Source organism: Heterocephalus glaber, unplaced genomic scaffold (assembly GCF_053883595.1).
Source record: "Heterocephalus glaber isolate CG9 unplaced genomic scaffold, H.glaber_assembly_v1.0 deba00001150, whole genome shotgun sequence".
Lineage (NCBI taxonomy): Eukaryota > Metazoa > Chordata > Mammalia > Rodentia > Bathyergidae > Heterocephalus > Heterocephalus glaber.
The window spans coordinates 1659963-1684247 of NW_028258204.1; the positions used below are offsets into that span (position 1 = coordinate 1659963).

Genomic DNA, 24285 nt, shown 5'->3' on the forward strand with positions numbered 1-24285 from the left:
GAGACAGAAGGGGGACCAGAAAATGGGTTACCCGCTGACACTGTTTCCCAGGGGGCTTTTATGGAGCAAAGCCACGAGGTGAGGTGGGTTCAAGGTGGGAAAAAAATATAGTCAACTAATAGGATTACAAATACAGTCGCTTAGGTAATATTGATCCAATGGGAAATCACAAGGTGGGACAAAACTATGCTCAAACCAGTAAGATTACACCAAGTATAGTCACTTAGGTAACATTGATTAAATGGGGATCCAATGCGGAAGGAAGTCATATAAAGATGGGTTCAAAGAATCTTTTCTGGAGGGGGTGGGTAAGATCTTGGTCCCCTACCCAGGTGGTTGATACCTATTTAGAATATCAATCATTGCTATTCATCCTTAGGGGAAGCACTGGGGTGTGGTAGTTTCTCTTCTTTTACAATGCTGGCCTTCAGTGAAGGTGTCTTGATTGTCCTCCATGTTAGCTCCTTGAGGGCCCACCCTGTCTAATTGCCTACAAGATATCTAATTAACTTATCTATCTACAATATCATGTTTGTCACATATTAATTCAGGATTGCTATCTTCTTGGTGAATTTACTTTATGACCTTGGTAAGTTTTTTTTTGTTCTGTAGTTTAATTGATCTGATATTTATATATTAATTCCCAGTTTATTTTGATTAATGTTTGCATGATATGTCTTTTTCCTTTCTTTTACTTATAGTGAACCTATAGCATGATATTTAATGTGTTTCTTGCAGACAGCATACAGTTCAGTAAAGTTTTAACATATTCTGCCAATGTCATTTTTAAATTGTATTTATTTGCATCATTTACATTTAATATAATTATTGCTGTTAGGGTTTAATTCTGTCATTTTACTTTTTGCTTATTCTGTTTTTCAAGTTCTTGTTTCATTTTCTTATTTTCCATGGGTTACATGAATATTTTTCATAATTCTATCCATCCATAGTGTTTTTAGTATTATTTTTTGTAGCAGTTCCTATAAGTGTTACCTTATACGTACAAGACTTATCATAACCTATTGGCATTAACATTTTACCAGTTCTTCTGTGAAGTATAAAAAGCTTTCTACCTTTTACATCCTTTTCTTTTTCCTGCCCATAATTCTTAAATAATTCCTTCATATACATGTAGAGCCATATGAGGCAGTGTTATAATTTTTGCTTTGACACTGAAACATAATTTATTAGATTTTTTTTTTTTTCCGGTACCAGGGATCGAACTCGGGAACTTGCGCTTGTGAGGCAGGCAGCAGAACCACTGAGCTAAATCCCCAGCCCTCATTTCCTTTCTTTTTAAGAACCTCAATTTAGCCAGTTTTAGAACAAGTCTCCTGGGGATAATTCTCTTAGGCTCTGGGGGGTGTTGTGGAGCTGGGGATGAAACCCAGGGCCTCAATCCTACTGGGCAAGGGCCCTGCCTGACTACATCCCAGCACGAGTTTCTTTCTGTGTAAGAAGATTCCGATTTGCACTTCATGTCTGAAGGATCCCAAACTCTGTATGACAATCCTTTCCTTCTAGAGCATAGACAGTGCTATGCCACTTCCTTCTGTCCTCCTCAGCTTCCCACAAAAGTCTGCTGTTGTTCTGATTGCTTTTCTCCTGTGGGTAATATGTCACTTCTTACTGTTTTCAAGATTTTTCTTTGTCTTTGATTTACAGAAGTTTGATTGTGGTATATGAGGGTGTGCATTTCTTTTGATTTATTTTGTTTATGGTTAAGTTCCTTTCTTGAGTCTTTACATTTTTGTCTTTTGCCAAGTCTGTTGAGTTGTTAGCCATTGATTCTCTGAGTACTTTGCTGTTCTGCTCCCTTCTGTCCTTTGGGAATCTGATAATGTGAAAGTTCAGCCTTTCATGTCTGTCCCCATAGGCTATTTTAAAATTTTTTCCAGTCTGTTTTCCTGTTGTTCAGATTGGCTGGTTCTGTTGTGCCGTCTTCAAGTTTACTGATTATCTTCTCTGCCACCTAAGTCCTGCTCTTGAATCCGTGTGCTGAGCTTTTTATTTTTTTCGTTTCTAAAATTTTTTCTTTTTTTTTCATTTCTAAAATTTCTGTTTGGTTCTTATTTATCTTTTTTTTTCTTGACAGTATTTCTTTGCTGAGACTTTCTGGGTGTTTTCATTCATTTCAAAAGTTGCTCAAATCTTATTGGTGCATTTTCATAATCATTCATTTAAACTATTGTTCATATAATCTTAGCATTTCTGTCACCTCAATATTGATTGATTCTTTTTTAATTCATGTGGAGATTTTCTAGCTCTTGGTATGATGTGTGATTTCCAACTGAATGCTGGGTTGTTGTGTTATGAACTGTGACTCACCTGACACTGCTATAGCAGGCTGGAGGGCCACATGTTACAGGTGGGGGCTGCCTTCTTACAGCAGGTGAAGGCACAATCGAGGCTCCACACGTAGGCTGCTGATGCTCCGGGCCAGTGATGCCTCATCACTGTGGGTGGGGTCCCTGCTGTCTCCATGGTCTGGCTGATGCTGTGCAGTAGAGACTGGGGGAGACTGACAGCCCCCTGGTGGAGGTGGCCATCCAGTTTCCATGTGAGACCTTGCTTGCCCTGGCACCCCCAGGAGTTGTGATGCCACCCTGCAGGCCATCGATGGAAGAAGTCTCCACCTCCACTGGGCGTTTGCTGGCAGGAGGTTTGGGGATGAGAAACTCAGTTTTTCCCGGTCCTTGGCTGAAGCAGGATGGCTATTACCTAAGAGCCCCACATCTTGAGAGGCTGCCTTTTCCTGGGTCATTGGGCAGAGAGCAAGAGGGATTGTTTTGGAGTTTTCTATTGTGTTTTAGTGTTGTTTTCAGCACTCATTTGAGATTTCCTGTTGCTGGCTTTTTCCACTCCAAGTCTGGGATGAAAGATGCTAAGACAGGATTGCAGAGGATTAGAAGCTCTGCACCTCAGAGAAGAAGCCCAGTGCCTCCACCTCCCTGGCTGTAAGAGGGGTGGGCAGCACAGTGGAAATCTGAGCTGTGCCCACATGCCTGGTAGTAACACAGAGGAAACAGGTGTTGCAGAGAGGGTGATGTACGAGTCTGTGTTCCTATGCAGGTGGGCATGGCAAGGCGTGTGTGTTTGTACACGGGTGTACATTTTAGGAGCAGCACCTGAGAGCTCTGCAGCCCTGCAAAGGCCACGGAGCAAGGTGTGTGGTTATCTTTGCTAACCTGAGTCAGTCGATCAGCTTTCAGCCTCTGCCAATGGCCCAGGGCTCCCAGAGCCTCCAGCCTGTGGAATTCCTGCAGGGAAGCTGCCCACCCTGGACGTGGATGTCAGAGCTAATTCCTCTATTACCCAACTCCCACATCTCACTCCCAAGCCAGCTCCTTGAGGAAGATGCATTTGCCACATTAAGTGAGCCCTGATGTGCTCCAGGAGGTTGTCATGAGACAAATGGCTCCTGCCGTGTGCCCTCAGCCCACCACCCTGCACCCACTCTACTCGGGCCACAATCATGTGCATGAGATGGGGCGTAGCTCATTTTCTTCTCACAGGATGAACTTGTCAGCATTTGACCGATCAGAGCTGGCTGCAGGGAGTTCATTTGCAGGGCCACCTGGCTTCCCAGCGCTGCTGTCTTGCTCCCATTTTACTCTGGGTAATGAGCCAGGACTTCATTCCTGTCAGGTGCTGTTGATCGGCCAGACCTGGGCAGCCTACACACCGTGGCAAGGCCTGGACCCTCCTCAGGGAGCTCCTCTTGCCTGGAGGCTCTGTTCCACCCAGGACCCTTTGGTGACTCCCTACTATTGCCAGGTGAACTCCACTCTCCAAGATGGGCATTCACTGCCCTAGATGATCTGCTCACCTGGGCACTGGAATCCAACCCAGCTCTCCCTGTTACTAGGTGATCATTCTCACCCCTGTTTACAAGCAAGGCCTCAGAAATGGCCTAAGTCAAGATATTTAGTCTCTGATAATGCCTACTCTGTGGCTGTCAGTGTACATGCTTAGCCTGGTACCCACACAGTAGGTGCTAGGCAGAGACTGGCTAATACCTCAAGCCATGGTGTTCTTCCACCTCGGCTGAATGCTACTGCCTTCACCTACCTGCTGGAGGCCAAGCACCCACCCAGAAGCTCTGCCTCCTATCCCTGCTATGCTCCAGTACTGGGGTCCCCCACCTGCAGGCCTCTCCCAGATCAGAACCTGACCATGGCCAAGGCCTCCCCAGGCTCTGAGGGCACCAGAGGGCCCTGAGGGACCTGGCACAGGGCACAGTCAGGAATAGCCACCTGTCCAGCCTCAGCTCGCCTCACTTCCCACCATCCCAAGCTAGCGGTTTCCTGCACTTGAGGGCCCTGGACCTTTCCTGATGGAAAGGGTCCCTGAAGGCCCTTCTCTGAGCTGGGTCACAGTCAAGGCCAAGAAAGGACACTTCCTGCACCCACAGGCCTGGGGATGGGACCAGATGAGGACTTAAGGACACAGGCAGTGGACAATAGCCACTGCCTGCGGCACGGGGCTCTGAGTGGTGGCAGGGCCACATGCTGGGTTGCAGGAGGCAGTAGGGGCAGAGAGGGTCCTGTCCCCTGTCACCGCACTGCCCCAGCCCAGGTGCTGTGTGAGGTTGGCCCAGCAGCAGAGCAGAGCTTGCTGTCTGCAGGCAGCAGGCTACAGAGCCTGGGCACTCCAGCTGTCGAGTCCTCAAGGGCAGGGCCAGCCAGCTAGAGTGTCAGAGAGCTCAGGAGGTCTTGAGACAAAGGAATTTTACAGGCAGTGTGGCAGAGGAATGGCCTGGAACAGCATGCAGGGGGGTGAGGATGTGGAATGAGCACAGGTCCTCAGCAGGGGCACAGGGTGCCTCAAGCCTGAGTGCAGGCAAGGCTGGCCCCAGAGCCTGGGTGCTGGAGTTAAAGGTTGCATTTTTCCTTGTGGGCAGCTTAAGGAAATGAGGGCAGGGTGGTACCAGGCACGAGCTATCCTGTGCCCTCGGACCCCAGGGCATAGCCCAGGCCAAGATGCTGTCCAGGGAAAGGTGGGAAAGGCCAAGAGATGTGCAAGAGCCCACAGGGCCAAGAGGGGTGTGGGAGCCCCCAAAACACCCAGACAGGAAGGAGATGGGTGAATGGATGTCCCAAGTGTAGGCTGGCTCCCCAGACCAGAAGGTCTGGGTGGGATACATCTCCTTCCCCAAGGATCTGCCAAAAGTAGAAGGTATGGTTAGGAACATCAGCAGACACCTGTCACAAACCTGGAAAAATCACCTGAGTAGGGCAGGGACTGGCCAAGTGGCCATTGCCTGCCAGGGACTGAGGAGACTTGCAGGAAGGTTTAGAGACTAAGCAGCCTCACTGGAAGGGAGAACTTTCCTCATCCCTGGGGAAGGCAAAATGGATGCCAGAGTTGCTGCCATCAAACCCACCTTCCACGTGGCAGAATGGAGGATGGTAGAATGGAGATGGAGAAGGGCAAAGAATACATACCCGTTCTTTAAGGAGGCTTTCTGGAAGCTGTCCTAGAGTGTCTGTAGATCTTGTTGGCGGAATTTAGAAACCTGGTTGGCCCTGGCTATAAAGAGAGAGGCTGAGGGATGTAGCTTTCACTGGTAGCCCATGTGCCAAGCTAAAGGCTAGGGCTGCTGTGAGGGGCTCAGGGTGCTGTGGCAGGCAGCTCAACATCTCTGCCATAGAGCATGCTGTGGCTCCACTTTTTCTCCCCCAAACCAACAGCTGGTGCGAGGGTGGCAGGCCACACCCTTCCTTCAGATGTTCATGGGAAACCCCAATTGCATTTCAGCCCCGAGTCAGATCTTTGGAAATCACAGCTCAGAACACACATGTGTGGCATGCACAGGTGGGGCTGGGGCCATCTTCATGCTTGGACTGGACTGGACCCAGGGACCCTGGGCCAGGTTAGAGGTCAGGACAGTCCCCTGACCTCACTGGGCTACAGTGTGGGCTTGGGGAGGGCAGGCAGGCGCCAAGGCCACCATGTTTGCCTGTCCTGCCCTGCAGACTCCACCAACCGCGACTCACTGGACATGATCGAGCGCTGCATCTGCCTGGTGTGCTTGGATGCCCCCAGTGGTGGGGACCTCAGTGACACGCACAGGGCGCTCCAGCTCCTCCACGGAGGGGGCTGCAGCCAGAACGGGGCCAACCGCTGGTACGACAAGTCCCTGCAGGTAAGTGCACTGTGCCCTGCACACGTCCTCTGTGGCCCTGGGTGGCTGGGGCTGGTGGCCAGGACAGCAGAAAGGCCTGAGGTGGGCTGCTGGCCACCTCTGAATGGCCAGGGCTCTTTTATGCAAGTAGCTGGGCCAGCTGAAACTTCTTCACCATCCTGCGGCCTGTGAGGGAAGCCCTGGTCACACCTGGGTCACACGTGGGCACCCAGGCCAAAGTGTTCCATGGTCCCACCGTGGGACTCCTCAGCACCTTCACCAAGAACTATGTCTGATCCCTGAGCAGATTCCAACACACCTTTCCTTCATCCCTGAGCAGCAGGGCAGACAGCATCTCCTCAGAAAAGTCCTAAAATAAAATCAAATAAAATATTTCATGTTTTTTCTTCTCATGACATCACTTACCTATGCAGATGGGATGAGTTGAGTCGGGCGGTGGTTCCATTTCCCCATCCTCTGCCCTAGCAGACTGACCCCAAATCTGACCTTGCTATTTTTAAAGCTACTGCACTCCCACAAGGGCTGTGCATCCCTCTGGGTTGATGTTGCTCCCTGCAGTGCACATTTCTGTACATCTCCTTGTCTCCTTTCCCCTTAGGCTTATCCTTTTGGCTGGTTTGTGCGTTGATTCTCCCCGCTGCCTCCTAGGGGAGTCTGTGCTGCCACCAATCCCCTTGGGTGGGCAGGACAGAGGACTAGGGGAGACAGGAGGCTAGGTGGACCAGATTCTGGGGGAGAGGAAGGACGATCCATCAAGGGAAGGCTGCTCGATTGCTAGACTGTGGAGCGACATTAAAGATTGCAGTCTCTGGCCCATGATGGAGATGGAAACATCATGGAGAAAGGCGGCTCAAGTGTGGGGGGTGTTGTGGTCCTGGGAAGGGGTCTCTGTGGCTTACAGATGGGGGATGAGTCCACCTGGGCATGAAGAGTGGCAAGGTGGCCCTGCTCTCTTTGGCCTTTGCACTCAGAATCAAATCTTGTCCTCTCACTTCTTTCCCCCAGGACCCCTGTGCACTGTACTGTGCTGGTCAGATGCCCATCACTGTGGCAACGCACCTGGCATAACTGACTTATGGAGGCACAGTTCCAGAGGATTCAGTCCATGGCCACTTGGTGCTATTGCTTTGGGCCTGTGACAGCACAGGATGTCATGGCTGAGATGTCTTCTCACCTCATGATGGCCAGGAGGCAGAGAGACGGGGAGGGACTCAGTCCCAGTGTCCCCTTCAAGGTCATGCCCTGGTGACCTGACTTCCTCCCAGCAGCCCCCACCTTCCATAGGGTCCACACCCTCCCTGTAGCACCATGGGCTGGGGCCCAAGCCAAGAGACTTCACTGGACATTTCAGATCCAAACTATAATAGCTCCTTTTCCTAGTCAGCTAAATAAAGCCTTCGTGAAGTCGAACAAAGTGAAATCATAAGGATCCCAAGAGTCCTGCATGCATGCACTCCCTAGTCTCCATCTCCAGCCAGCGAACTGGGCCTCACTGGGACAGTTTTAAATGACAGCCTCCTGAAGCCAATCGAGCTGGAGAGGCTGGATGAAGCAACCAAGGCTGCCGGGGCAGTAGAAGTAGGATCTGGGGTCCTGATGGCAGCTAACAGAACATCCTCTGTCCATACCCTTCCCTGCATGGGACATCCTCCATCTACTCCTTTCCCTCCGGTCAAGGGATGTTCTTCTCCCTGGAAATCTGCTCAACAACTAAATCCGATCATCACATTTCATCAACTCCTAGTGCAGGACCCAGCACCTGCTCTGGGGGTGGGCGGGGTACAGGTCTCTGTCTGGGAATAAAACCAATGATGGCCAAACACACAGGGCCTATCAGACTGAGAGGCCACCATGGGATGAGGCCTGTGCTGTGTGCTGGGAGGGGACAGGCCAGGTCAGCGCACTGGGCCTCTGTGGGGAGGCCACCCACCCAGCCCAGCGCTATCTAGAGACTCCCGCTGCTGTCACTGTGCTGCTCCCTTTGGGAAGTGCCGTCCCTGGTGTCCATGAAGGAGTGGTGCCCCTGGCTGGGTGCAAGAGCTGACCTGGCCCCTGCCCGCTCTGTTGCAGTTCGTGGTGGGCCGAGATGGCACGTGTGGCGTGGTGTGCGAACACTCCCCGTTCGACGGCATCGTCCTTGTGCAGTGCACAGAGCACCTGCTCAAGCATATGTGAGTCTAGGGATGAGTAGAGGGGACCAGGAGCCCCAGCGGGGCTGTGTCAGGCTGAGAAGTGACTTGGCAAGGCATGCATTTGGGCAGCAGTATAGACGTGGTATCATGAGACTTACAGGCCCAGATGGAAGCTGCAGACTGTGGGAGACATCAAGGGCTGTTGAGGAGAGGGTGGGACAAGGGCCTCAGGACATCTGCTGTGGTCCTGGGAAGCCCCATCCCTTCCTGCCACCTGTCCAGAGCCATGCTGGGCCTATGTGACCAGTGCAGAGGGGACCCTGCTCCTGGGCCGCTCTGTCCCCACTCACAAGTTTGCTCACTGTCTTCAGTGTCTTCTCCTGGCTTCTAATTCTCAGCTTCTTCCATAAATACCTTGGGATCACTGGAACCTAAACCAACCCTACACACAGAACAACACAGCTGGCTGCTATTTTTCTCTCTGAGCATTATATGAGCATCACTGCTGTAACTGGTCTAATACGAATCCAAGGAGAAGAAATACTGTGGAGGCAGGAGGATCACAAGTTTGTGTCCAATCTGGGCAACGTAGCCTCTTAATAAAACGCTGTCTAAAGATTTTTAAAAATTTAAAATGGTTGGGGACGTAGCTGAGTGTGAAGGCTTTGGGTTCAACCTTCAGTTAAAAAATAAAAAGAAAGAACAGTAGGAACAGAAGGAAGGAAAGAAAGAAAAGACAAAAGAGAGCATGCTCTTTGGAGTTGGGCTGCTGGATGGAATCCCAGCTGTGCCACTCATTGATTTTAATGCCCTCTCTGAGCTTCTGTTTATTCATCTGCACAGTGGTTTGGGGTACAGCTCAGCCCCCTGAAACTCCAAGGCTGTACACATCAACAGCTAGGATGTATGTGGGGGTGGAAAAACAATGCACCCTCTAGATGCAGGGCCTCAGTCTCCCCTCTGCACTGCAGGACAAAGAGCAGCAAGAAGGTGGTCCTCTCAGATTCTGTCAGTGAGCTCCCTGCACCCAGGAGGCTGAGGTGGAAATGCTCCCCAGAAATCCAGGGCCACCTGGCCTCCTCGGCAGAAAAGCTCCAAAGGTAAGGGACCCCCAGGTGGCCAGCCAACACTCCCTGATGACCCAAGGACCTAGCAGCCCTGCCTCCCCAGGCTGCACCCCACCTGCACCCATGGAAGAGGTGTAGTCAGACTAAGGGGAGCCTGGAGTTTGGGGAGGCAACCTTGCTGAGGTGTCTGTTGTTTCCATAAATGCAAATGCCCAGCCACTTCCCTCACAGACTTTGCCTCACTGAGCAGCTCTGAGGCAGGACCCTCCCTGCTCTATAAACAGCTGGTTTGAATAGGTCGTTTGAATCCAAGCTGCTTCAGTGTGCCGAGTTCACAGGGTGCTTGGCAAGGGGCCTCTGTCCCCGAGGGACGGGTGATTAGGCCCTGATCTAGTGGGCCAGGCAGGGAACATTGGAGTGCATGGGACCTGGGAAGAGACATTAACATGCACAGGGTCTGTCCTCAACCCCCAGACCTACAATGCGTGAGGCAGGAAGTGCCAAAGCAGAGGCAGGTGGGCAGACCTGAGCCCATGGAGAAATGGAGGTGAACTCTGCTGGACAGCGCAGGAGGGTTTTTGCAGAGGCAGGCTGACCCTGTGGGGGAGTGGAGAGCCCTACTGACATGGAGCCTGCCAGGCCCTGGGGCAGGGGGAGAAGGTTGGTTGCTGTCAGAGACCCAGATGGCCCCTGCTTCTGACAATGAGGAAAGCCTGTGGGGAGGCAGGAGCAGCTCTGAGGATGGGGTGTGATAGGGCAGGAGGCATCCAGGCCAGCTCAGTGACAGTGGTGGCAGTCTGTCCAGGAGTCTGTCCATAGGCAGGGCTGTGGAGCAAGCTCCCACCAGGTCCCCTATCTGGTGTGGCCCCCAGAGCCCCAAATGTGAGGAGAGTTGGAGGAAGGCAAATGGCACAGGCCTAGCTGGACCTTGTCCTGGGCATCAGAGGACCCCAGCCTCCCCACAAAGGAGAAGAGGAGACAGTGTGTCATTGGTGGGGCTCGGGCATCTCCGTGCAGATGCAGGGACTTGTTCTGTTGTTCTGACAGTGACAAAGCCCCAGGCATGTCATGGGAAGCTGTAGCACTTTCTGGATAACATGGGTTTGGGTCACTGGTGAGGCCCTGGTGGGTGTTCTGAGTCTTGGGGAGCAGGCACCCCTTCCCTAGAGTCCACAGAGATGCAGGAAAGACATGCCTTTTCCTTGGTCACTCAAGCGGAGGGGCCTCTTCCAGGCCTACCTGTGGTGGGGAGTATATTTGTGGGCAGTGTGGCCCTGCCCATGCAGATGTGCTCTGCCTGCCCCCTGCTCCATGTGGGACGCTTCTCCCCTAGGCAGTGCCACTCCTGCCCCGCCGGGAACCTTCTGCTCAGGGCAGCCTGGCCCAGTGTGCTCCTGCCACATGCATGGTCAGCACATCTGTGACTGCCCAGGTGCTCCTGGGGATGGGTGCCATACCCTCGCCTTGTGGAGTGGCTAGCCAGGCTGGAGTCATGCAGTGGGCTCGGGGCACTTGTGAGCCAAGTCCCTTTCTCTGCCTCCCAGAATAGTGAAGAACCTGGACTTCACCGTGTACAGGTTTGCTGGCTATGGGAAGACGTTCATCAAGAAGCAGAAGTGCAGCCCCGATGCCTTCATCCAGGTGGCCCTGCAGCTGGCATTCTACAGGTGAGACCCATGGCAGTGACTCTGGAGCCTGGTGCATCCTGGGCCAGAGAATGGCAAAGCCAGCCTCAGGAAGGAGAGGGAAGGATACACAAGCAGGGACAGCAAATGTGAGCAAGGCCTGGTCCCCCAATTCTGCCCTCACTCAGCTTTGGGATCGGTGAATCAGACTGCATTGCTCATCACTATGAACCTCAGGTGCCCATTCGCTGGGCCCTCCCACCTGCCATCTCCACTTCCTTTCTGAAGAGCCACCTGGGGCTCCATTCCACCTAATTCTCCTTCCTACCTCAGTGTCCCCCAGCAGCCCACGAAAGAGGCAGGACGAACACTCCCTGTGTACCTCTGGGCTGTCGCTGCCCCTCTCTGAGCTCTGTTTCTTTTTCCTCCCCATCCCCAACACCAAGGACTGGGCTGACTGCCAGGAAGTGGGTGTGAAAGCCAGGTATGCAGGTTGGGAGGTGCTCACTCAGTTCTCAGGCATAAGGAAAGAGGTGTTCTCTGACCAGTGGCACCATTTCCTCAGCTGGATGTCCAGGAGGCCAGAACCATCCATAGGGAGGTAGGATACACATCACACCCAGCTCCAAGGACTGCCCTGTTTCAGCCTCCTTGGAGAAGGAAAGGTGCAGCCTCGGTGCCTATGGGCCTGGCTGACCCTGAATGCATGACCTGGGCACAGTGCCACCCACACTACCCCCTCTCACCCCTGCCTGGGTCTGGAGGTTACAACTGAATTATTTTAAATAAAACCAAATTCCCTCCAGGGTCTGAATGATTAATTGCACAATTACTCCATTCTCCACTGTTCATCAAACAGTCAGTGGATCTCAGAAAATTCCAGCTTTCCCAGTGGATTGGGGATGTCACAGAAAGCACCCAGGCACCTCCTTATTTTCCATCAGCGCAGTGCCCTACCTTCTACACATGTAATGTGACTCTTGCTGTTGGAGGCTGCTGGCATTCATCTTGGGGATTCTCTCAATCCTATCAACATTAAATTGAAATACAGAGCCAAGTCGAGTCAGGACTATAACAATGAAGCCTGCCAAGGCTATTTTTCTTTCTGTGTTTATGATTTCCTGAGAATAAATTACCGCTTGCCATTCATCTTTATCTTCTGCAGGCACCACCGGAGACTGGTGCCCACCTATGAGAGTGCATCCATCCGGCGGTTCCAGGAGGGGCGAGTGGACAACATCCGATCAGCCACTCCAGAGGCACTGGCCTTTGTGAGAGCCATGACTGACCATGAGGCTGCCATGCCCGTAAGTCCCGCTCCAACCAGGAAGCCACCCGGAGGCCAGCAATGCCTATGTCTCTGTTTCTGTTGGCCATGGAGCTGAGATCTCAGGCCCTGGGCATTGTCTCTCTTCTCTGTCATAGGCTTCTGAGAAGGGACAGCTCCTGAGGGACGCAATCCGTGCCCAGACTGAGTACACAGTAATGGTGAGTGACATTGTGTGCCTGGTGGACTAAAACAGCCATGCTGTGCAAAAGCCCTCGAGGAGCTGGGGCCTGTGTGAGGCCCTGTGTCACAGCTTAGCCACCTATGGCTTGGTGACACAGCAGGCCACCCACTCTCAGAGCCTCCTCTTTCTTGCTTTTAGAATTCCTGCTTGTCCACCAGATCTTACAAGAGCAGAGTGAGTGGCATTTGAAATCCTTTGGAATAATAGCATACAAAATGTGTGCATACAGCACTTTACAGTTTATACAACAGAAGCTAAATGTGAGGGTGTAGGGCTCCAGCCTGGCAAATGAGGGCAGCCTGTACCCTGGCACAATCACAGTGAACAAGGTGACTTTTGTTCCTACCTCGAACTGATTTTGCCTCTTGTTTCCTTGTTCCTATTTATTCTACCTATGAATAGAAAGTCTTTGCTGAAAATTAATACCAACGTCAAAATTGGAAGGGAAATGTCTCCCTAGTTTAAGAAAATAATTTATTTTCTGGTACTGCAAAGCCATCATCTGCATACCGAAATTAGAGAATGAGTATCAGTTGGGCTGGTGATCAATGTATTAATTGCAAACCATTCTAATGTAGTCTGCAAAGGGTCAGATAACTTATGGAAAGGATTGGCCAGGTTCCACTCTCTGCACTTGAAAGCAAGTACAGTGTACTTCTGGGTTTCGGAACCAGTGTAGACTTTCCTCTAACTCACTGGCTAGCTCTTTAATTCATCTCAGTAGTTTCATGTTTGTTCTCTTTGAGGAAAATGAAGCACAGCTTTCCATTACTGTAACACATAACCTGAGATAAAGACAGAGAAAAGGTTTATTCTGGCTCACATTTCAGTCATGGTCAGTTGGCCCATTGTTGTTTTTGGGCTGTGGCGAGACAGCACATCATGTCAGGAGCCCATGGTGGGGCAAAACCTTCAACTCATGGTGGGGAAGAAAGAGGGAGAGGAAGAGGAGGGACTGAGGTCCCACTCCCCCTTCAAGGGGACATCCCCAATGACCAGGAGACCACCTACTAGCACCTTTCCAATTGGCATGAAGCTGACGGCTAAGGCTTTATTTAATACACAAACCTCTGAGAGACATTTCAGACCCAAGCTATAGCAAGTACTCAGCCCTGTAATCTATGGATATGTTGTTGTTGTTGCTGCTGTTATTGTTGTTGTTTTCCTGCTTTATGCCCATGAGAGGTGCCAGGTGCTAGAAAACAAACCCTGGAACTCATAAATCCTATCCTTAGGGAATCTGGCTTGTGATTGGAGAAGTCCTTCAAAGTTAAGTCGAAATGCATGTGGAAAGAGCCCTCAGGAAATAACATTGAACATGGAGAAGCAAACTTTTTCCTCTGCTTTTGAAAGCCAGGAAGACTTTGTAGAGGAAGCGACGCTCCAACTCAGCCTTGAATGACCAAGAGAGAGAATTGGTCCCAGGAAAAACAGCAGGTGCACAGGCAGAGTCTTCAAAGCATAAAATATTGAGGAGGAGCAAGTAGATCAGTATGTTCCAATTACTGAGGCCAGAGTGCAGGAGGGCTGTTACCAACTTCCTGTTACCAACCTCATTCCAGTGTGGGGCAGAAGGGCTGGTTGGATGGGGGCAGTTTGCCAAGAAACAAAGATGCCAATTAGGAAGCCACGCAGTATTGAGGGGCAGAGGGTAGAGAGGAAGACCCAGACATGGTAGGCTGAACGAAGGACTCACTGTCACTCACTCTGAAACTTTCCAAAACAACAGTCAAGGGATTTTTTAATACTGTGAATTCATGAGGATAAAAAGAATGGAAGGAAGGTGACAGCAACTGTTTGAGCTGGAAAGCAGAAAAAAATGACAACTGAATTAGTCAACAGTGAGAGAGGCTGGTGAACCTTGGAAATGCACAGACAGACACTGGGGACAGCCCCCCAAAAATGGGGGCACATGGGGCTGGGAAGAAAGAGAGTTGCTTGATCTCTCATCTGTTTGGGCTGCTGTGATAGAATGCCTAAGACTGGGTAATGTATAAATACCAGGCTTATTTCTCACAGTTCTGGAGGCTGGAAGTCCAAGGTCAAAGTGTCAGCAGGTGAGGTTACAGCTCTCCACTTCCAAAGTGGCACCTTATTGCTATGTCCTGCAGAGAGGGGGACATTGGGCTCTTATGTGACAGCAGATGGGAGGGCAAGAGGCCTGAAAGCTGTGTGGAGCCTTTTATAAGGACCTTCCTGAGGAAGGGCTCTCGTGACTTACTTACCTCTCAATGACACTGCCTCTTACTACTACACATCGGCTGGTAAGTTTCAAGATGTATATTTTATACATAAGAATAGGAAACTGTAAAAATCCTTTCAGGAAATAAATAACTCTTGGGCTGGGGATTTAGCTCAGTGGCTCTGGAGCCTGCCTTGCAAGTGCAAGGTCCCAAGTTCAATCCCTGGTACTCGCCCCCACCAATAAATAAATAAATAAATAAGTAAATAAATAAATAATAACTCTTAAGAAAAATATAATGAAAAAAATTCAATGGAAGGATTGGGAGACAAGATGAGGCAATCTCCCCCAAATACCAAAAAAACAGAGATGAAGTAGAGAAAAGAAAGGAGGCTGAGTCCAGGTGGATAATATCACAAATAATAGTTGTTCAGAAAGAATTTGGAGGGTAAAGATAATCAATAAAATAGTTCAAGAAAATTCCCCAGAACTGAAGAACATGAGTTTCTACACTGAGAGAGTTCATCAAGTACATTTCATAATACATGGAAAACACTCATATCATGGAAACTTCACAGCACTAAAGACAAAAGAGAAGCTTCTAAAATTTCTCATAGAAAAAAATCAAATGTGAAGAACAGAAATAACTTCTAACAACATATTTGGAAGGTAGACGGTGGGGCAGTGCCTCAAATTCTAGGGAAAATGACCTTCAATGCATTCTATACCCAGCTAAACTATCATCAAGTTTAAAGATAAAGACCTTGTAGACAGATAAAATCTTGAAGATTTTACTTATTAAGCAATCTTTCTCACAGCTACTGGAGGATGTAGGCCTCCAAAGTAGAAAAAAAAACATAAAAGAGAAAGATATAGGTTCCAAAAATTAGAAGACTCAAAGCAAGAAAGTGGTAGAAAGACTCCCCAGGATGACAACAGAAGGAGATCCCAAGTCAACAGTTGTTGAGCAGACTTAGACAGTACTCAGTCCATAGAGAAGCAAGAAGTGGGAGGAGAAATGGAAATCTGGTGGAAAATTTAGGAGTCCATTAAAAATTAGACACATAGAAATCTAAGTGAGGGGAAAAAACACAATTTAATGATTTAAAGAGTGTCATTCTAGGGAAAGCAAAGAATCCAGTAGGAAAGGAAATCTAGCCACAGAGTACTACATGATCCAGCTGTGAATACTCACATAATCATATCATGAACACCTTACATATGCAGTGACCAAACAAGGAGAAGGATGTATGTTGACAGAATAGGGACATTTTTTTAAAAATCTAAAGCTTCCTTTTCTATCACAAGAAGATTGAAAGTAAAACAGGGAAATGCAGTCGTGGCATTCTAATCATGGGTCTGGAACAATGAAAGTGAAAATTAAAAGCAATAGCTAGAGGTTGTCAGGGAGTTGCCTCTGTAGATGGGAATCAGTGCTGGCAAGGTGACATGAGCCTTTAATATACTTGGATTTTTAAATTACATATGTATATAATTTTCATAACAAGTTTAAATGTATGAAATTTTAAAGAAAGCTATCCTCCACGGCCTTGCCATCCTGTTCTGCTGAGTGATTTATTCTAACTTGACAGAAACAACTGACCAAAGAAATGAGGGTGGGGGAGGGAGAGATAAAGATGGTTGATAGGTGAACCTAGTGCCCTGTGGCTTGGAAGGTAAGGGAAAGAGGAAAGAATTGGAAAAGCCATCTGATAGCTGGTGAATGCACTTAATGTTGAAGATGAGTGACAGAAGTTCCCATGATGGGCAAGGTGGTCCAGGTCCCCTCTCACTAACTCTGTCCACTATATGTGCCTCAGGCCCAGGCCTTATCCGGGTGTATGACTGCATGTTATTTGCATGGCTGGTGACTGCCCTCATGTGACCACAGGCTCAGTCTCTGGCTGCCTTCTCCGTTGGCACTGTAGCACCAGGCAGCTTTGGGCATGCAGGAGCCACTCAAAGGTCCCTACATGAGTTACTGTCCTCACCACTACTCATGGCTGTACTCCAAACTACCTATGAACTGGTGGAGACAGGGTAGGTGGCTGTGTCTGTGGACCCACACAACTCAGAGATTGAGTACAGGCACCCAGGGAAATGACAAGAGCTATCTACTCTATGGGAGGGCTCGCACTCCTTCCTCTCTGTCCTAGCCAGGCACATCTGAAGTGAGTTGTGGGACTGGGGTGGAGCTCTGAGGTGAGCACTGGCCTAGCATGCATGAGGCCCCAGGTTCCACCATGAGCACCACCAAATAAAAGTGAGCTGTGGCTGTGCACCTTGTCTTTCAGATATAATTAGGTCCCTTCAGAGAGATGGGCCTCAGTGTCATCTTTATGAATCATTCTCAGCTGCACAGAACAGTTGTCAGATCCCAGAACGTGCTGTGTATAACCGAGCAGCGTTCTGGGGAGGGATCTGTCCTTCAGGGTGGGGCCTCAGCAGCTTCCTGGCATCTATCTTACATAACTGGAACCCCAAGAATTCCAATTACCCTGATGCTTACCCAAAGTTTATTGCTATAGGCTAGGGATGCCCCCTGAATCTCCATCAGCCTCCCCCCCAAACTGCCCCAAATAATCATGGAATCAAAAGACAAGAGCAAGAACTCAGTCCATGAGGGAGATAGGGAACAAAGGCCTGGCCCCTTCTGGCCCACCACCACCCTAGCCATGTGGGTGCTCTCACTGTTTAGCCTCCATTTGATAGGAGCTTAGCTATCTTTATGATTTAAAAAACCCCAAAAACCTCTTATCATTCAACCATCTTTTTCCCCTTGAAGGTCAGTGGCGCCTCTGCTAGGATGCCCACTTCCTGGCTCAAGATGGATTTTTAGATTATGGATCTAGTTTAAGTGAATTGATCCTGGGCCCACAGCATGGCCACAGTTCAGGGAGAGACCCTGTGCTCCCTAGCCCTCCCTCCTTGGCCTCCTGCTGGAGGCTGAAGCATTGGTGGAGAGGAAAGGAGAGGCCACAGAGGAGTGTGAGCCTTACCTGTTCTCTGTCCCCAACCCCCAGGCCATAACAGGGATGGCCATCGACAACCACCTGCTGGGGCTGCGGGAGCTGGCCCGGGACCTGTGCATGGAGCCACCTGAGATGTTCACAGATGAGACGTACCTGACCAGCAACCGATTTGTCCTCTCCACCAGCCAGGTAGGGCCCCTGCATGTGCAGCCATCACCAAAAGGCCTTGTCTTATGACCAGTGGCTCTCTAAAGAGCTTGGTGATTAGGAGGCCCCGGGTGGGATTGCCAAGCCCATACTCTGCTTCTGCCTCTTCTGTTTTTAAAAATATATATTTTATTTTTAACTGACACAGAGTAATTATACATATTCCCAGGGTACAGAATGACATTGCAGTCTGTGTGCACTACACGTAATGGTCAGATTAGGGTAATTGGCGTATCTATCACATTTATCATTTCTTTGTGTTAGGACATTCAAGACTCTCTCCACCAGCTGATTTGAGACATTCGATTAATTGTTGTCAACCATAGCCATCCTACTCCACTACAGAACCTAGAAATGAGCCCTCCTCCCCAAGTGCACTCCAAACTGAACCCATGACCATTTTCTCCATCCATCCACCCTCCCCTGCCTGGCTCTGCCTCTCTTGAGCTGAGCCACTTTTGCCAAAATGACCTAAAGCTCAGAGCCCCGGTTTTCCACTTTTCAATGGGAGTGGTCATGGACTTCACCTTAGCCAAGGAGGCAGAATTGGCACTGCTGTCCCAGTGCTCTAACCATGAGGCACCAATGAGTTCTGCCCCTCACCTGAGGGTGCTGTTTCACTGTGGGGACCCCAGGCTTGGGAGCCCTCAGGCCTGGACAGGCTCCAGACAGGTGGCAGGTATCGTCTCATAGCGGGAGACTGGCTGCCTGCCCATCTGAGCAGTACTGCAGACAGCATCTGTTGGAGGACAGTGTCCCAAAGAAAGACAGGCTGCTGTGGAGGGAAGGAAGTGCCCCCATGCTCACCCAGATAAGGCTCCACCTCATCCTGGAACTGCTGGACATGGCAATGAAAGGCCTGATGAAGCTGTGTTGGAGGATAAGAACCCACTCAGTGTTTTCATTTTGTCATCACAGTGGTGAGCTCGCAGCCATGAATACATGAAGTCAGAACACAGCAACATAAATTCTTCAGGAAACCATCCACGGGCAAAAAGTGCTCTGGAATGGCTTTCTGGCTGGCAGCTATTGCACGGCAAATTTATCTGACAATGCAGTGACTCTATTAGCAAGACTAATGGTTTGTTCTGCCCCATTCAAACAGCCAGTATCACTTCTGAAGGCCAAGAACACAGGACCAGAAATCTGTGGGTTTAAACAAACCCTGTCTGGTACCGGCCTAAGAACCTTTCCTATTTTTCCCCTAGGAGCAGTTAATAAAATTAATTTGGGGTGTAGACTTTTTGGTGGTTATTTTCCAGCTAGAAAGTAGTGCTTATGGCTTGAATACTTTCCAAGTTACTTGCTTGGTTTGTAACCCAGCTTGTAAAATCCCAGTGCTCTGAATTCAAAGTGTCTTAGGTGCAGAACTGAAACTCCAGTTGACGGCAATCTTTGAAAAGCCTGGTACTGGGTAATTGTGCGTGGCCTGGCTGCAGGGAGAAAATCCACCCAGCCAGGAAATTCTGGCAGTAATTAAGGATCTGGGCGAAATCAAGAGAAGATGGGCCAGATTTCCTCCAGTTCATAAACTGCTCCCGGTGGGAAGTTATCTACCACTTGGGTGCCACCAGGGTGCCTTTTAGTAAATTACCCTGATTGCCACCATGCCTCAAACAGCCCCCAGGTGAAGGAGAAACTCAGCCCCAGCCCTAGCTCACTCGGGAGTTTCCAACCCACAGCTCAGCAGATTGCACACCAGAGAGTGGGCCTGGGGTCCCTCTCCCTCTACAGTCATGCAGCGAGATTCTTTTGTTTTTTTATGCTGGTCGTGTCCACCCATGCTGAAGCAATTAGTTGTTGATTTGGTTAATTTGGTTGAAGTCCCAGGGTGGAAAGTAACCAGAGAAGCCAATCCCAGTGGAGGCCCAGGGTGTTGGGAAGCCCCCCTTTCTTGCAGGTTGCAGGTTGCAGTATGCTGCTGCTGCTGACCTGTTCTCTCCCCCAGGTGCCCACTACCATGGAGATGTTCTGCTGCTATGGTCCTGTGGTCCCCAATGGCTACGGAGCCTGCTACAACCCGAAGCCCGAGACCATACTCTTCTGCATCTCCAGCTTCCACAGCTGCAAGGAAACCTCGTCGGAGGGATTTGCGGAAGCCGTGGGGGCAAGCCTCGCTGATCTGAGAGCCCTGTGTAGCCCACTGCAGCCTGCTGACTCTAGGCCTCTGGCGACAGAAGAGAAAGCCAGGGGGCCCAGCCAGGACCACCAGCCTTGACTTCTGCTCCAAGTCCAGCCTTCTGCAGCTGCTAGACCCCGCCTCATGCTTGTTCTCAGCCCTCTTTCTGCCTCTTTCAGCCCATTGCTGCTTGCTTCAGTGTCCCATTCCCCAGGCCCAAACCACAGGTTATATGCAAGTAATTTCCAAGCCAGAGTGCTGGGGGGAAAAGGGTGCCTCGTGAGGTGTGGAGTGGCCTATGCAGCCGGAATGAGGCCATCCTGGCTCCCAGGTGGTGAGGTCCCTAGCAAACACCTCCCTCTGTGGCTCCTCAGAGCTTAATTCTCATGTTCCCTCCCCTGAGGGACCCAGCATGTCTGGAGATGTTTCTGCCCAGCAAAACAATGAGTCACTCTATTATGTGACATGCGCACAAATGAATCATGGAGGCAGAAGCTAACTCGGGGTCATTACCCCCTTTCCTTTCTGAGAGGAGTTGGGGGGGAGGCTTTGTTTTCAGATTCACAGCATCCGATGGTGGCATTCAGAGTCTCCACTGAGCCATACAGTCCTGCAGACATCTGCTCCCTACACACACAGCCCAAGTTCCTTGCGACATGGTGACCTGTGCCCCAGGCATGCTTCTCCCTCAGAAGGGCAGCTTCTGTTGAGTTCAGGAAATCTCGCACAGATTTTAGGAAAAAAAAGCATGTGTGCATCAGTCTTGGAGTCCTTGGGGCTCTCTGCTTTTCAGGTGGCATCAGGGACAGGAGGAACAGTCAACCAATGGTCTGGAGCAGGCAGAGTCCTGCCCCTGAATCTTTTCCATGTCCTCTGCCCACCTCCCAGAACACTGACCCTGAAGTATGACCTCTGCCCATGGGCAGAGACCAGGCAGGGGCTTGTGGAGTTTTCTCTTTATGTTTATATATTTTTGTTTGTTTCCCAGAGGGAGGTTTTAAAGAAAACCACTCTGACAGTGATTTCAGAAAGTGGTCTCAGGGGCCACTACCTGTGGCTGATGTGATATCCAGAAAAGGCTGACCAAAACCCACACACAGGGCTCTCTGCTGGCCTTAGAGACAGAGACCCCCACCTTGCCAGGGCAGGAAAGAGCAGAAGGTTATCCTGGATCATCCTGCCAGACCCCCTGCCCCCCGACAGAGTTGGTGGGGGTGGAAGAGAGGTACCCATATTGGGGCACATTCTTTTTCATTAAAATTTTTTTTATGCTTTGCTCCCCTTCCTTTTTTTTCACTATTGTGGATTAAACCTAGGGCCTTCACACTGAGCTATATGCCCATCCCCCACTTTTATTTTTTGAGAAAGGTTTTTGCTGAGTTACCAAGGCTAGGTTCAAACCTGCAATCTTACTGTCTCACCTTCCCAGAGTGCTGGGATTACAGGCGTGAACCACCATGCCCAGCAAGGTTTTATTTTAATTTATAGATAATATTTATTGGGTACAATGTGATATTTCAGTGTATGTACACATTGACAAAATCAGGGTTATTAGCAGAACCAGCATCTCACACATTTATCACATCTTTGTGGTGAGAACATTTAAATCCCCTCTCTAGCTGTGTTGAAATACACAGTACATCATCACCATCTGTGGTCACCTGCTGTGTGACAGACCCCAGAGCCCACTCCTCCTGTCCAACTGATGCTGGACCTGCTGGCCAACCTCTCTCCTCCTCCCTCACCTTTCCCAGGCTCAAATCACTGCTATTCTTCCCTCAACTTCTCGAGGATCAGCTTTATATGAGAGGTCTAAATGGGCACGGGATGTGGGGTGGGAAAGCAGCCTGAAAACTGGGAGTGCAGAAAATGGAGGGCAGCCAAAGCCTGCTCCTCACTACACTACTCTGCTCCCTTGGGGGGTTCTGGAGAACTTTCCCATCCTGCTGACCCTGTGGCATTCTGAATGCCCCACTCTAGCCCACAGGGCCTGCAAGTGTCCCTTCTCTGGGACCGGCTTGGTAGGCACTGACATCTGCTGAGCTTCTGAGGCCACGGAAAGCCTGAAGCTGAGACCCGGGCCCAGGTCTAGTGGAGGGTGAAGTGGGCCATCTGGGCACTGTCTTCTCATGTACAGAGTTAAATCATTGGTTTGGGGGTCCCTGGTCCTCCCCTCTGACATCCACCCTCCAGCCCAAAGGTCCCCTGCTGAAAGTTGACCCAAAGTCTGGGCAGCCTGAGTCCTCCCCGGTTCCCCTCCATGCCTTTCCCAGCTGGCAGAGAGCTCCAGCAGTGGGGTGAATGGGCCTCACCCAGCTAGCAGGTGACTCAAAAGTCCAGAGACACAGTTCCCTGCATTGTCACATGAGAACAACCCACGAGGGCTGGAACTGTGTGTGCAAAGGATTTGCCTGGCAGGGGGACGGTGGTGCCCAACCTGGGATACCACCCCCAGCAGACACTGTTCTGGTGTTTTGTTTAAAACTCTGCCCTGATACACCAGGCCAAGTGCATACCTGCCATCCTCAAGCACAGGGAACTGGAAGTCACTGTCATCCAGACATCAAACTGTGCACCATGAGGCCACCCATTATGGAGGCAGAGGGAGCACCTCCTCACTCTGAGGAAGGGCTGGAAGCTGGTCTTCCCCCTCTGACAATGGTGAGTGCACGACATCTTTACAAAAGGCAACACTGAGCCATGGCCAAGCATCTCTATGGGGACCCAGAGAAAGGAGGCTGTGTCCCAAAAAAGATGGGAAATGAGAGAGTCCTTTGGAAGAGCAATGCCTAATAAATGTGACCACCTTACATTTCTGTTGAGTTGCCAAAATATACAAAGTTAAGATTTGAGTTCTATTTTTATAAGATAGTTCTAGATTAATGGCAATATGTACATGTGTATTTATAGCCTTTCCATTTTAATTTATAGTTTTGTGCTTTAAAGAAATATATGTATGATGAAAGAACTGTATATCGAAAGCGCTCTATTCAAATTATTTAAATACTAACTCTGTATTCAATAAAACATAATGCCAAGAAAGATGACATCGACTACTGTTTCTCTTTCTACTAGAAGATAACGTTGTAAGTTCAGGATACTGGGTCAACAGTGCTTTGGACTTTGTCTGGGCTTGGCCAGCAATAGTGACAGACTGTAAATGGCTCCTGGATGCTGGACATGGTGGTGTGTGCCAGTAGTCCCAGCTACTCAGGAAGCTGAGGTAGGAAGGATACTTGAGCCCAGGAGTCCCAGACCAGCCTGGGCAACACAGTGAGACTCCATCTCTAAAAATAAAAGAGAAGGATGCAGGGGAGCAAAGGTAGGAGGAGCTAAGTCTCCCCACAGCAGGGCACTCTAGGGTGGGCATGAGGGCAGCAGGCCTCACGCATTGCTTGTGATCAGGTTGGCTGCAGTGTAGGTGGCACGGTGGGTATATCCCACTTATCCCACAAGAGACAGCAAGGAGCAGGCAGTAGAGGGGAGCACCAGGCACAATAAACTTTCTGTGGGTCTGCCTCGATAGGACCTCCAGAATGTCACCCAGACTCTGCCAACCTCACTGTCAGCACAGACAGGACCAATCCTCCAAATGGAAGGCATGAGCTTTGGAATCGGAGCCTCAGAGGGTGTGCGGGCTGGGATGTGAGAAAGATTCAACCAGGAGAGAGAGGATGGCTCAGATATTCCAGGAGGGCAGAGGGAAAGGTGGGACAGGATCACAGTGCTGTAGGTTCACTCTTACTTATCACATGTGTCAAAGGTGGCCCCCAAATAATCAGAAGTGGAGAGACAGAGAGAGAGAGAGAGAGAGAGAGAGAGAGAGAGAAACCTGAGTTCCCTTCATGAATCCAACTCATCTCCTTTTGTGTTTCTCTGAGTTTTCCTTTCAAAAACAGGCAGCTTAAGTCTGAAGGCAAACACTGTGCTATCCATGGAGGAGCTGTCCCCACACCTGGGGGTACCTTCCCTCCTTCCCACCTTGTTCTTCTCCTGCTTTGTGCCGCTGCACCTCCCTCAAGGATTCCTCCTGCTCCTGTCCCTTATTCGTCATTGGCCCAGGGTTCTTCTGTCCGTGGTCTTGCTCTCTAATTCTAAGGCTCAGCAAGCAACAAGCCAGGCTGAGTTATGCCCAAAGAGTCCTTCCCTCCACAAAATGAATTTTAAAAAAACACCGGGGTAGAGGGTGCAGTCCCAAGGCTGAGTGCTTGCCTGCCAAGCCTGACGCCCTGGGTTCTGTCCCCAGCACCTGAAACAAGCAAACAAAACAAAAAGCTACTCACAGGAGTTCTTTTAAATATATAATGGAGTTAAAAAGAAAA

At 50.0% G+C, this 24285-nt stretch overlaps 1 protein-coding gene across 1 annotated transcript in view; it reads left to right on the forward strand.

Annotated features, from left to right (window-relative positions):
• The window catches only part of Chat (choline O-acetyltransferase), a 43852-nt gene extending 20849 nt beyond the window's left edge, over positions 1 to 23003 (forward strand). The window contains exons 8-15 of the mRNA XM_021251954.2: positions 5979 to 6148; positions 8219 to 8319; positions 9252 to 9380; positions 10892 to 11014; positions 12138 to 12279; positions 12398 to 12460; positions 17689 to 17826; positions 19793 to 23003. Coding sequence (XP_021107613.1) covers positions 5979 to 6148; positions 8219 to 8319; positions 9252 to 9380; positions 10892 to 11014; positions 12138 to 12279; positions 12398 to 12460; positions 17689 to 17826; positions 19793 to 20062 — 1136 coding nt within the window. The 3' untranslated portion in view covers positions 20063 to 23003. The remainder of the gene's footprint in view (positions 1 to 5978; positions 6149 to 8218; positions 8320 to 9251; positions 9381 to 10891; positions 11015 to 12137; positions 12280 to 12397; positions 12461 to 17688; positions 17827 to 19792) is intronic.
• The last annotated feature ends 1282 nt before the right edge of the window (positions 23004 to 24285 follow it).